At 49.2% G+C, this 12,778-nt stretch overlaps 1 protein-coding gene across 1 annotated transcript in view; it reads left to right on the top strand.

The window, feature by feature from the left end:
• Positions 1–12,778, top strand: part of Slc6a11 (solute carrier family 6 member 11) — a 120,889-nt gene that overhangs the window by 31,238 nt on the left and 76,873 nt on the right. The window contains exon 5 of the mRNA XM_057767061.1: positions 1,419–1,551. Within this exon, the coding sequence (XP_057623044.1) occupies positions 1,419–1,551 (133 nt within the window). The remainder of the gene's footprint in view (positions 1–1,418; positions 1,552–12,778) is intronic.

Here is a 12,778-nt window from a genome sequence, read left to right as displayed (position 1 = left end):
TTCTATTCTCAGAACCGAAGGTAGTGCCCGGCACATAGTAGGCCCTAGGAGAAGTGTGCTGAGGGTTGCTCCTGTTTCTTCCAGCCGTGAGCTGATTTCTAGTAACCCCATGGCTGCCCACAGTTTGATTTTGTTTGGGGGCCTGCCTGATCTCTCCAGCAGGGGCTGGGGCTGCAGGGAGCCTGCTGACCAGTGCTAATTGGTGTCATTGAGTAATTAATGCAGAATCAGACCCGAACTGATTCCCAGGGAGACAGACACTGAGGGTGGCTTTCATGCTTGGTGGGATGGGAGTTCCTTTCTCTGGGGACATTCTCAGAGCACTAAAGGCGACTGGCACCGTCTGGTGGGGGTGGCTTGGCAGCCAGAATGGGGTTCGTGGAGCAAGTGTAGAGGGGGTTTGTGCTGGTGCCACGGTTGGACACAATATGGAGCGTGGCAAGTTTGACTTTAAAGAAACACAGCCCCGGGGTGGGCTCTGGAAGCCAGGCAGGCGTCGGCTCTGAAGAATTGATGGGCCCTTGCAGAAGGCCATGGTGGAGACATTTATGGCATATCTGTTATCCTCGCTGCTCTGTGACCTTTTGGTATGGGCACCCCTCCCCCTTAGCATGGGTCCTCTTCTCCCTTGTCACGGATCCCTCCTCTGTCTGCTCCCACCATTCCGTCTGCTCTCTGTGCCCTGTGTCTCTGTTCCTCAAATGCACCACACTCGTGTCTATAGGTTAAAGGTTTCACTTGACCCAGAACGTCTCCACTCCTCCCTTCAGAGTGTAGACCCTACACTCCTTCTCCCAGGAAGCTTCCAGGGGCTCCCGCAGCAGCAAGGATTGGTTGAGTTATGTTGCAGTAACCAGTACTCCAGACAGAGATGTGAGTGTGCAGATGACTTACTGCTTGCACTGTGTCTTGGGCGGTCCTTTGGGAATGGAGCACTAGAAGCCTCACCATGACACTCTTCCATAATCACAGCAAAGGAAGAAAAGGGAGCTGGAGAGCCATGGCACCTGGCTCTGGACGCTTCTCTCTGATTTGACACATGTTCTATAGTGCTGTGGCCACCCTTGAGTTCAGCATGGAAGCAATATGTAATCTCCTCTTAAAGACTATTTATTATAGCAGGGCAGTCTCCTAGATATACCAGACTTGATGGGGTAATTCCTAAGTCCATTGTGCCACAGATTTTTTTTCCCTTATTTTTTAACCATGGCATGGTTCCACAAAACCACCAGTTGGGTTTTGTCTTTCTCAGAGGCCTCCTGCCCAGTCTGGTGTCTCACAGTTAGTGAATGACAGAGGGTAGTGGGTGGTCATACTGGAGGACAGCCCATCCTTGTTCTGCTATTGGTCTGGCTCTGCCCCAGGTAGGGGCACAATGGGACATCTTCAGTCTAGTGACTCCCACCCTCTCCCTACAGACGCCGAGTCTTGGCTATATCTGATGGCATTGAGCACATTGGGAACCTCCGTTGGGAGCTGGCATTGTGTCTCCTGGCCGCTTGGACCATCTGCTACTTCTGCATCTGGAAGGGAACCAAGTCGACTGGAAAGGTAAGAGGTTAACTGTTGCTCAGCTAGCTGCATGCAGAAGATGGTTTTACACAAGCTACCGAGTGACTTATAGATCACCAAGAAACTCACGTTGGAAACAGCAGCTCTAAGTTGAGAGGTAGGAAGATCCTTGGACAAGGAGTCCACCTAAGAGCCAAGGGCCGAATTCTCCACATAGCTCTCTCCACTTCAGGGCTATTCTGCTTTGCTTTAAGCTTTGGTTTTCTCCTCTGTGGAATAACAAAGCCTTATCCCACCTCTCTGAGTGAGTCAAGAGTCACATAAAGTAAGGTAGGATAAGATGTGCTAAAAACTGGAATATGCCCAACAGCTAGGACTGTAATTCTTACTCTGCTGAGCCTGACTCCGGTTACATACCAGGCAGACAACGCGAGCTTTCCCACCAACCACCCTAGCTGCCTATGTCTCATGTCCCTGCAGTGTGGAGGGGGAACAATGACTCCTGTCTGGTAGCCCTGCTGTGCCATATATTCCAGGTGGCCTCCAGGGTCACAGGAGAGGAGGAAAGGGAGATGGAGGTCAACTCTGAGCTCTCTGGGAATTGTATGAGTCCCCTCCACTTGAAGGCTGCTCGGAATCTGGGCCACAGCCTCTTCCAACTACAGGGGAGCTGGAAAGCACAGGGGCCTTGGTACAACATAGACTGGGCTATTGCAAGATTGACAGAGGGCGAGAAGTGTGACATTTGTGGCCATGTCCAGCTTGCTTGTATGGTTTCCAAAAAAAGAAAGAAAAAGAAAAGGAAGTAAGGAAGGAACTGAATGAAAAGTTATTCATTGGTGATGTTTAGAACTCACTGTCCCCCTGATGCTCCTTTCCTATGGCTGAGCATAGAGCCCATCGGTCTCTTGTCTGTAACTCATTTTATGTTCTTATGAGAAATAGGGAAGGAAATATTCCTTGTACCTGAGCCTGCCTGACCCCATCACTCTTAATGGATGTGGGTGACATGTGTGTTTAAAGTTCTTGACTGGGACAAGAGCTAGAGGTGACACCTTCGAGGACAGAGGGATCCACAACTCTGAGTTCCTCTGTGAAAGCATCTCCCCTGAAGTCCCTCAGGGTGGGTGGATAAAGAACCTGCTAGGGTATGGGAGGCAAGGTGGCCCACAGGAGGGAAGTCGGGAGAACACAGAGAACGCAGGCAGGAGAATGACACATGAGTAAAACAGTGCATGCTGAAAGGCTATCACGGAGGTACCAGGGAATCCCAGCAAGAAGAACAAGGACCTTTGTGTCCCTGAAGCCATGGCGATCAGCTAGCCTTTGCCTTCTGTGGGTTATGATACCATAAAGACAATAGAATTCCCCTCTTTTTGCAAATAAAGATTGCCGACACTTTTGCTGTACTTTAGATTGTCATCTTGCTCTCCCCTGTGTCCCTCCTTTAACTGAAGAGGAGGATAACTGGATAGTTAAGAGCCAGCCTCAGTGGCTAGAGAGCTGGCTAAGCAGTTGAGAGTACATGGTACTCTTCCAGGGGACCTGAGTTCAGCTACCAGCATCCATGTTGAGTGGTTCACAGCCTCCTGTAAGTCCAGTTCCGTGGAATCTGGTGCCTCTGGCCTCAGCAGGCATCTGTGTTTGCACTGATGTTTACTGATGTTTGCACGCACACACACACTTTTAAAAATAAATCTTAAGAACAACAACAACAAAACTCAGGACTCAATCACCATTCTGTCGTTCACTGGCTATGTTCTAGGGTGCCCGGGGTTCACGTCTCTGAGTCCCAGTTTCCCTTCTATAGAAGAAGATAATGTGAGTTGGCTGCATGAGACCACAGGGTGCAAGGTTCTTGTTAGGGCTGAACAGTGTGATAGTCTGCAGGAAGTGCTGAGGGAGCAGAGGTTTTCAATAATTCTATATAAAGGTAGACTATTATTTAAGGAGTGGTTTCTGAGCTGGGAGTGGTCGTGCTCACCTGTACCTCAGTGCTTAGGAGCCCGGTTAGGAGAACTGGGTTCAGAGTCTGCCTGGGCTGCCCAGCAAGACCCAATTTAAAAGAAGAGGAGGAGGAGGAGCAAGAACAGGAAGACAGGGAAAACGAAAAAAAGAAAAATGTTAAAAATGGTTTCTGAGTCCCACTATAGACTAGCATAATTCAGTGGGTTTCATGTTTCCATTGCATTTTTCCTTATCTATATGTTGTATGTATGTGTTGGGGGACGGGGCATCAGAGGACAGATTACTGGAGTTATTTCTGTTTCAACTTTCAACAGTGTGGGTCTGAGGGATCAAAGGTGCCTTGTCAGGCTTCTCAGCCAGTGCTTTCCTTGCTGAACCATCTTCCCAGCCCTCAGTAGCTTCCTAGAAGTGAAGACAGTGCACTCTGCACCATGCCCAGTAAGCTGATGGAAATGCCACAGGACGGCCACAGATACTGCCTCTTGGAGGTTGTGCCTGGCTCAGTGGGCTTGGCTGGGCAGCAGTGATGTGTGGCACAAGGAGTGCTGAGCCACCTGGGGTTGGTTTATGTACCTGATCTGCCTGTAAGAGCCCAGTATGCGGCCACAGCAAGAAACATTTGCCCTCAACTCTTGCACAGACTGTGTGCTGTGGTGTGGGGTGGTGGGCAGCCCAGGTGTCAGAGAACCCCTACTGCGTGACTGGGCTCTAGGAAGGGCAGGTGCAGATGGGGAATTTCAGATGAAGCTGCCAAGAAAGAGGAGGAGAAGCCAGCACATCTTTAGCCATGTCTTCCCTCCTGGCCCTACGCTTGGTGCAGGATGGTGCATCTGCCTTGGACACCTCACTCCTCCTTTGGGAAATTAGTGTCCTGTTTCACAGGTGGAGAACTAAGACTGAGTGATCAACCCGCCTGGTTATAGGTGTCTTGTGACTGTGCCTCAGCCTCCCCTCAGAACTTTGGCCTCTGCTTCTCTAGGACTCTTTTTGTATGTGTGTGTGGCCTGGAACTTTCTGTATAGTTGAAGATGACCTTAAACTCTTGATCCTCCGGCCTCCACCTCCTGAGAGTTGGGATTGCGCATGTGTGGCACCACACCCATTGGTATACCCTTGACTGACATGTAGACTATTTTAACATCACGAGGGCACAGCTTCCTTGGCCCCCTTGCCACATCTTTGATAGAAGTGACAACCACAACTACTACAGTCATAACCAGAGTTCTTGGCGAAGCAATGCCATTCACTGTGCTGGGTCTTGTGGTTGTTCCACTCAGGCCTTGGAATATCCCTGCAAGGCGGGAGCTCGGTAGCTCTGTTTGCAGAGGCAGCAGATGGAGCCGCTAACTCAAGTACCCTCAAGCAGGAAGCAGCAGATGGGGCTGAAATCCTAGCACTGGTGACCGTACAGCCCATGTTCTGCATAAGGGCACAGTCACACCATCTGCAGCATCCTGAGGACTGTGATGGCTTTCTTGTGACCTAATTAGGAAGAGGTTAAAGAGACTGCTTAGCACGTAGTAGGTAATATGCAGTTGCTGCATAAGTCTGAACAAATGCTTTTCAAAGCAGTACCGATGTTAAATCTGGTGAGCTGACGACCCATACTCTTACAGGCTGGGGTCCATAGGAACTCCCTGTGTTCCCAAGGCCTCAGTGACATGCAGAGTGAGAGTTTTGCCAGAACTAAAGTACCAAGCCCACACTACCCTGACTTTATGCATGAAAAAGCTGAGGCACAGAAAACAAAGGTGGGACCTGTCCAGTGTCACAGACCAAGTGTGTCAGGTCAGGCCCTCAGCTTTTTATGAATGGTGGCATTCCAAGGTCACAGCTAGCAGCTTATGGAGAATGAGAAGCTCTGTGTTGTCGGGTACACTTAGTGTGTGTTGGGTGGGGTATACGGCATGAACTAGCTTCTGTATTTTACCCACTGCATCTTGGATATGAATCTGGAACCTAGAAGTCTTTTGGATTCTGTACAAAAGCATCTGGAAATAAAATATGGGGTCATCTGAGATGTCCTGTGTAGGCAGTGGTTGCCCCTGGACCCAGCATGGGAACCCTGGCCAGAGCTGTTCACAAGACATTCCCCAAGGAAGGAGGCATCCATCTTCTCTGGACTGTTAAGGTCTCTGGATAGGTTGGTGTCTCCTCTTCATCTCCTTCCTGAGGATCCAGCATGCCTCCCAGAAGCAGAGCTCAGCAGACACGTCTAGCTGACATGCTCGTTAATGTGAGTAAAATTCCTGGTCCCTCCTTTCTACAAGCTAAAAGCTGCTTCTGAGTTTAGCACAATTTGTTCAGTTCTTCCCATAGTCAGAGAGGCAGATACGACTGGCATGACCTCATAATCAATGGATTAAGGAACAGATCACCAGCATACAGATCCCAGGGGAAGCTGTGGTGTACCACAGGCCAAGTCTCTGTCACTGTACAACAGAGACAGTGTTCAAGATGGCCAGGATGAGCCACAAGGCTTCTCTGGCATTGCTATCTCCCCTAGAAGAGACCTGACACCACAGAGGCCAGCCCTCAATATCTTCTGGGGTTCAGTAAATAAACCCAACCTCAGAAGATACTTCTCCAAGTGGAAGGGATGCAGGAAAGGGTTCTGTCACCCACTTGTTGATTTATAAGCCTGGTGGAGTGCCCAGATCCCACTCTGTGCCAGTGAAGACACTGGATAGCATGGTCCTCAATGAGCATGCAGTGTGCAATCCTCAAGGGCAGGTAATATGCAGCCTGTCAGAGTGTGCATGCTAATATAAGCAATGGTAATTGAGTGCCCGGATGCTGATCCTCAACAAGTCAGCTCCTAAGGCCTGCTAGAACCTCTAGAATTCGGTACATTCACCTCTGCAGGCATCTCTGTTTTTAAGGCAAAACTCTTCCAAGTTATGGATGACCATAAAGTTGGCCCAAGGCTGCTCACTGACAAAGAACATCACTAATATTCAAATTCATGTCTTTACCTGTTCTGTGCCCTCAAGTGAGGAACAGAGTGCAACAGATTCAAGGATAAGACCTTGAATCTGCGCCATGGGAGCTGCCCATTCATCACTCTCCTTTCCCGCCTCAGAAAAATGGGTTTCCATCTTCTCTATTGATACTGTGGGAGCTCCAGAAGTTTCATATGGATTAAAAGGAAAACTAAACAGTTTGTTAATCATCTTGTAAGTCCTGGATGAACAAGGCTGAATCGGGACTCGTTACCTCCCGGGGGATAAAGTGTCACTGTGGAGGACTAGCACCAAGGACCCAGATCATTGATGTGACTTTTTGGGTTTTTTTGTGTCCGTGTTTTAGAAATCTACCAAATTCACCATGCCCGCCTTTCCTCTCAACTCCCCTTCCTAGTCCGAGAGGCATGAAACCACTAAGTCATTTTGGTCAACTCCACTAGCCTCTCACCCAGTTATCGGCCAAGTCTGCTGACAACCTTTGTACAGACTTTTGTGCGTAGACCAACACACTCAAGTGCCATGTGTCAATGAAGCACAAATTGCAAGTGAACTCTCGAAGCCCTTCTTTCACGCCATCCAAGTGGAACACTGTGCGTGTTGCTGCAAGGGCTTGCTGTTCTTTTGCTTGTAGCTCTGTGTATTCCAAAGCTTTCTGTCTGCATTCTCCTGGGGTGGCTTTGCTAGGCCTTCATCTAAGCCAGCAGTTGGCCCACCGTGGCTTCAGCAGATCTGACCCACTGCCTGAATCTGGAAGCTGCACCTGATCACTCCAGTGTTAGCCAGCTGCTGTATGTAGCGGGACTGAGGAACCACAAGTGGTCCACAAAGACTTCACTTGTAGGCTGAGCATCCCTTATCCAAACATTTGAAATCCCAAAATATTCCAAAATCTAAAGCCTTCTGGAGACTGATGTGACACCTGAAGAAATTCCATATTTTGCAACTTTGTTTCATATACAAATTTATATATATATATGTGTGTGCATATATACATATATACATATATATATATATATATATATATACCCCCTTAGGCTGTGTATTTAGATGCACAAGAGTATAGTTGAATTTTGTGTTTAGTCTTGGACCCATAGCCAAGTTATTATGTGTATAATATGTATAATCATCCAAAATATGTACAAATAACCCAACCTAAAAATATGAAGTCACAAACAGTACTGGTTGCAAACATTTTGATAGCTTTGATAAGTAGTTCAATAGGATAGTCCAGTCTAAACTGGTTCTGTGAACGATTTCCTTTGTAATAAAGTGTGACTGAAAGCTGCTGTCACCTAATGCATGGGCCATTTCAACCACTGAGACACAACAGTGACTGTGAAGGATTCTTCACACACACACACACACACACACACACACACACACACGTGACTTCTATATGCGTATGTGCACATATACAACACACATGAAAAACATGTGTACATATATAGGCACATATACCCAAATTCGCATATATACATATGCACATAAACATACATATACATTCAGGCAAGCACATTCACATACATACACATACAGACAAATATGCACATGTCCACACATATAAACTCATATACATGCATGTACATATATACATATAAACATGCACACAATACACATATGCAGACATATACATACTCATATACACATATAGACACACATATATGCCCATATGCACACATACACAAATGCACACAGATACATACATATAGATATATACAATCATATACATACATGTGCATGCACACATACATATACATATATACAAATGTATATACAGGCATACACGTGCACTATATACACAGACACACCTATATCCATATGCATGCATATACACAGACACATGCACACATGTACACATAGATACAATCACATACACACATACATGCACACACATATACACACATGCATATAAACATACACGAATACACCCATGTGCCCACACCTGCACTCACAAACACACACTGCTTGTTTTGGCTCCTCGTACAATAACTCCCATGTCTAGAAGCTCTTCAACATGTTTGACGTTTAGTTTGTCATTTTGTCAATGCTGGGGTACAGCCCAGAGCCTTAGGCATGGTAGGCAAGCTATTCTACCATAGAGCTCCCAGCCCAGCCCAGTACTTATTTTTTAGGGGGCCTGATCCTACTGTCCATGCCTTCATAACCCACCTCAGCAGGTGTTGGCTGTGCACCCGCTGTGCACTGCACTAGGTGGGGGCTCTTTTCAGTGCAAGTGGCACAATCTATGGAACCTTTGATTTCTAGCAGAGGGGGAACTAAGTGACAGGAATTTTGTTTGATGGGTGATGGGGTCTGGTAGAAGGATGTGGAAGGGGCCTCCCAGAGACAGCATGGAACAACGGCCGAGGTTCAAGCCACATGTTGCAACTCCCCAAGTGCGGAGGCCCTGATGAAGTCGGGAACATTGCAAAGCTAGGGCAAGAGTTGATGACTGGCAGGCAGGGAGATGAGCAGAGACTTGAATCTGACTTCCTGCACTGTGCAAAGGGGTGGGACGAGGAGACCTTTGGGGCAGAGGAACATGACTGACTTTCTGCCTGTTGTTTAGGGGTTGGTGGAGGAGAGAATAAGGTCATCACTGCTCACAGAGAGCAGGGAGGCGGTGGCAGATGCATGGGGCAGACAGATTACATTGGAAACCCCTTTAGCGTGACATTCTTGCTCTGCATGCATAGGATACTTGAGCCCCTGCTGTCTTCCACCTTTTAAGCAGGGGTGGCCAGCCCAGCTTCTGGCTTAGACACTTGGTTGTCAGCCGAGAGCTGTCCCACCCAGCAGACACCATGCGCCCTCCGGCGGTCCCAATGCCTCCTCTTCAGCTGGCATCCTGTCCTTCCCTGTTTCTGCTGTCCTTCACCGTGGATGATTTATGGATTTTTCCCCCTCGTTTCCTGGTCTCCAGGAGCAGTGGTTGGGAGGGGAGGACCTATAAAAACAATTCTGGTCCCTTCCCACCTCCCCCTGCTGTCCCTTCAGAGGAAGCTGCAGGATTAGCTGGGATTTGAAGAAGAATCCTGCCTTTTCACTGCTCTGGGGCTCTGTTGTTATTCTTTTCAAAGCCCCAGGACACCAAGGCAGGGGGAAAAAAGTTAAAAAAATAAAAATAAAAGCCACACACACAGACACACACTCACACACAGACACCCTCACCCAGAACAGCTGCAAACAGCCTTGAATTGAGTTTGTTTTCTTTCCCTCATTCACCCACAAGGAGAGGAACTGGAGGTGACACAAGGACTCCCAAACAGACCTTGTCGTCCGTCTGTCTGGATGTTAGAAGTCGTGAGGCAGATGACTGAAGAGCGCCTCCTTCATCCAGACTCTTAACCCATTCTGTCCTCACACAAATCTGTGAGGAGGGTGCTGTCATTGTCCACATTGTGTAAATCAGAGGACAGGGTTTCAGAGGCTGGAGCCTTCAGGTCCTGGAGGATGCTGCCGCATCAGAGTCCATGGGGCTCTGGGAGGAACTGGCGTATGGAGGCCTGCGGATGCAGGTTTTGTAGATGGAGCTGCAGATGGAGACAGCCTGAGGGGCTCAGAGGACTCTGATCTCCCCATCAACACTGAAGCATAGCAGACAGCAAAGACAGGAAGTCCCACATGAGTGGTCTATGCGTCAGGAACACCCTGTAAAGTGCCTAATAGGTTTAGTGGGGCATGAAGGAGAGTGAACGGGGCAGGGGAGTTAAAGAGAGAGAAATGTAAGAGAGCAGAGGACAAGCCCAGAACCAGACCTGGACAGCCCTGCCTCCCAGTCCTCAAGCAGCCTTGCTTGGCGGTGGGGCTGCCCCAGTGGCGAGTGATGTCTGCTTTCAGAGAGGAAACTGGAGCAATCATGAGAAGCATGCAGAGCACCCCAGCAGCTGCCATGTGAAGATCCCAGCCAGGGCCCCCCAAACTCGAGGGTCCAGAAGCCACACCACAGCATCGGGGTGCTACTCACACTGCTGCAGTTCGGGAGAGGGGTAGATTGTGACGTTAAGTCAAAAGAGTCTAGCATCCAATTCAGCCCTTTCTCTGGTGTTGAATAGCTGGGCTTCACCTTTAGCGGGACGCTGGCAGCAAGGGGACTTGGAAGAGAGGAAGCTTTGCTACTCAGTAATACCAGCTTTATTAAAGCACAAAGGCCCCCCAAAGTCCGAGTGATTGCTGTGGGGAGGGTGTTCTGCAGGCCCAGCCAGCTCTGGAGAAAGCCTGCAGGAGCTCAAGTGGGGCCTGGGGGGAGGTAGGCACTGTTAACCCTTTCCAGTCCTCCCTTGGCACTGGGCACTGTGTGGAGTCTTAACCCTGTGTGGGTTGGTGGGTCTCCTAGGGACATAGGGCATTATCATCCTGCAAGGTGGACAGAGAATAACCAGAAAGACTTCTTCCAGCAGAGACAGGCACTGTGCTGCTGGGAAACCAAGCCAGAAATGGAGGGAGCTTTTGCTCTGTACCCACGGTGTTAGCACTGTCAGAGATCCCTGTGATGGTAGAGGTGACTGTCCCTTTGCTTTAACCATGTTGTTACTCCCGTCTCGGTTTCCTCTGTCAAGGTGAGTTTAACAAGCGCAGAGTCATGGAAGGTATTCTCTAGCGTGGAGTGCAGGGTAGGAGGACAATGTTGTGGGCCAGCTCTGTGGGTGTGGCAGGACCATAGTAAGGAAATGTCACGGGGGCACACAGGGTGAGTTGAGATGCTTGCTATGGAGCTACAGATGGGTGACCAAGTCACAACCATCACACTGTGGGTGTCCCCCACACACTGTCACCTGCAGACCGTTGGCTCTGTGATGAATGGGACCTGCTCCATTGAGGGAAATGCCATATCCTCCTGTTTCAGCCTCACTGTCGCCACCGGGGTTAGCCTGCACCCGCTCAGAGAACAGAGCTGTGTGCTGCACTTTGATGCCTTAGTCAATGAGGAATCACAGCACAGTGGCGCTGGAGATTAACGGTGAGCTGCTAGGTTCCTGTCGGTTATATCAGCGGCACTGTCATGTCACAGCCCGGGTGATCTCTCCATGCTGATGCTGGTGGTGGCCCTAGCTGTATAACGTCTAGCATGTTTCACTAGTGGTGAGGATATACACGGCTGCTTTATGGTTTCCTATACTGCACGTTTGATAGCGACTTTCGGGTGTTTTCCTGTACACAGAACAAGGCTGACAGCCTTCCTCCCCTTTCCTTCCTCCTTGTAGACAGTGAGAAAGATCCGCCACATGCAGGTCAGGAATGCTGAGAGCAGCCATGTCTTTGTCTGCAAAGGAAGTCACACGAGGCACCAAATCATACGGACTGATTGAGTGGTCCAAAGAGCATGGGATGCCTATTGTGTGCAAAGACCTGCTGTTACAAGGTGACAAGCCACAGCATTTCCTGGGCAGTCGCACATCAGTCCTTCCCTCCCACCCTCCTGTACCCACGGCGGCTCAGGAAACAGTGGTGGGAAATGCTGTCTTGGGCATGAACGTGGGCAAAAGTGGGTGAAAATGTGGAGTGGGTAAGAATGTGTGTGAGACCGTTGTCTGAGAACCAGCTCTTAGTGGAGGGTAACCACTGAATGAGGGGGAAACAGACCCATCTGACGGCAGTCACACTGGCCTAGGATCCAGGTTCAGGTCCTCAGAGCTAAGGAACATCATTCTAGACACCTACCGTGCTCCTGACATGGAAGCACAAGACTCTGCTGCCCTGTGATTCAGCCTTCACAGCAGGTGTGTGAGTGTAGGCAGCCCCACTGTAGGAATGGCACTGAGGTCCAGAGAGGTCAGCCACATATAAGGTCACACAGCCAGCAGATGACTCAGGGTTCAGCCCATCTGCCATGATGCCTGGCTAGCCAGTGCTCATCAGCACACAAGGGAAGTAGAAATCCAAGTGCTTTGCCCCTGGCCCCTGGCCGATATGGTTTTAAATGTAACTCTGCCCTCTAGGGTGACCACTGGCCGGCCCTTCTTTGCCTCTGGATGTAAGGAAATTTACCTTGTCATGAGGTTTCTAGAAGGTGCTTCATATAAAAATGCTCTAGGCTTGCGTAGCAGGCGTGATGGCTAGGTTCACTGGAACTGTGAATTCTCTTTGCCTTGCTGAGCTCATTCTCTGGCTCCATGGAGGTAAACTTGAGCCCCTCACCTGCGAATATTCACAGAGCCGTTTAGCAAACAATAACTGATCATGGCTGTTAAGCAGAAGTGTGTTTTCAGACAGTGGAGGTGACTAGGACAGGCCTCACGCTGTGCCCTGTACTGTGACAGCAGCTGTCTTCCTTCCTGTGTGACAACGTCAGGTATGTAATGAATGAGAACCCCCAGTGAGAACATTGGGGT

Source organism: Chionomys nivalis, chromosome 1 (genome assembly GCF_950005125.1).
Source record: "Chionomys nivalis chromosome 1, mChiNiv1.1, whole genome shotgun sequence".
In the NCBI taxonomy this organism is placed as follows: Eukaryota; Metazoa; Chordata; class Mammalia; order Rodentia; family Cricetidae; genus Chionomys; species Chionomys nivalis.
The sequence above is the reverse complement of the archived record's forward strand: the minus strand, read 5'-3'. Positions and strand labels throughout refer to the sequence as shown.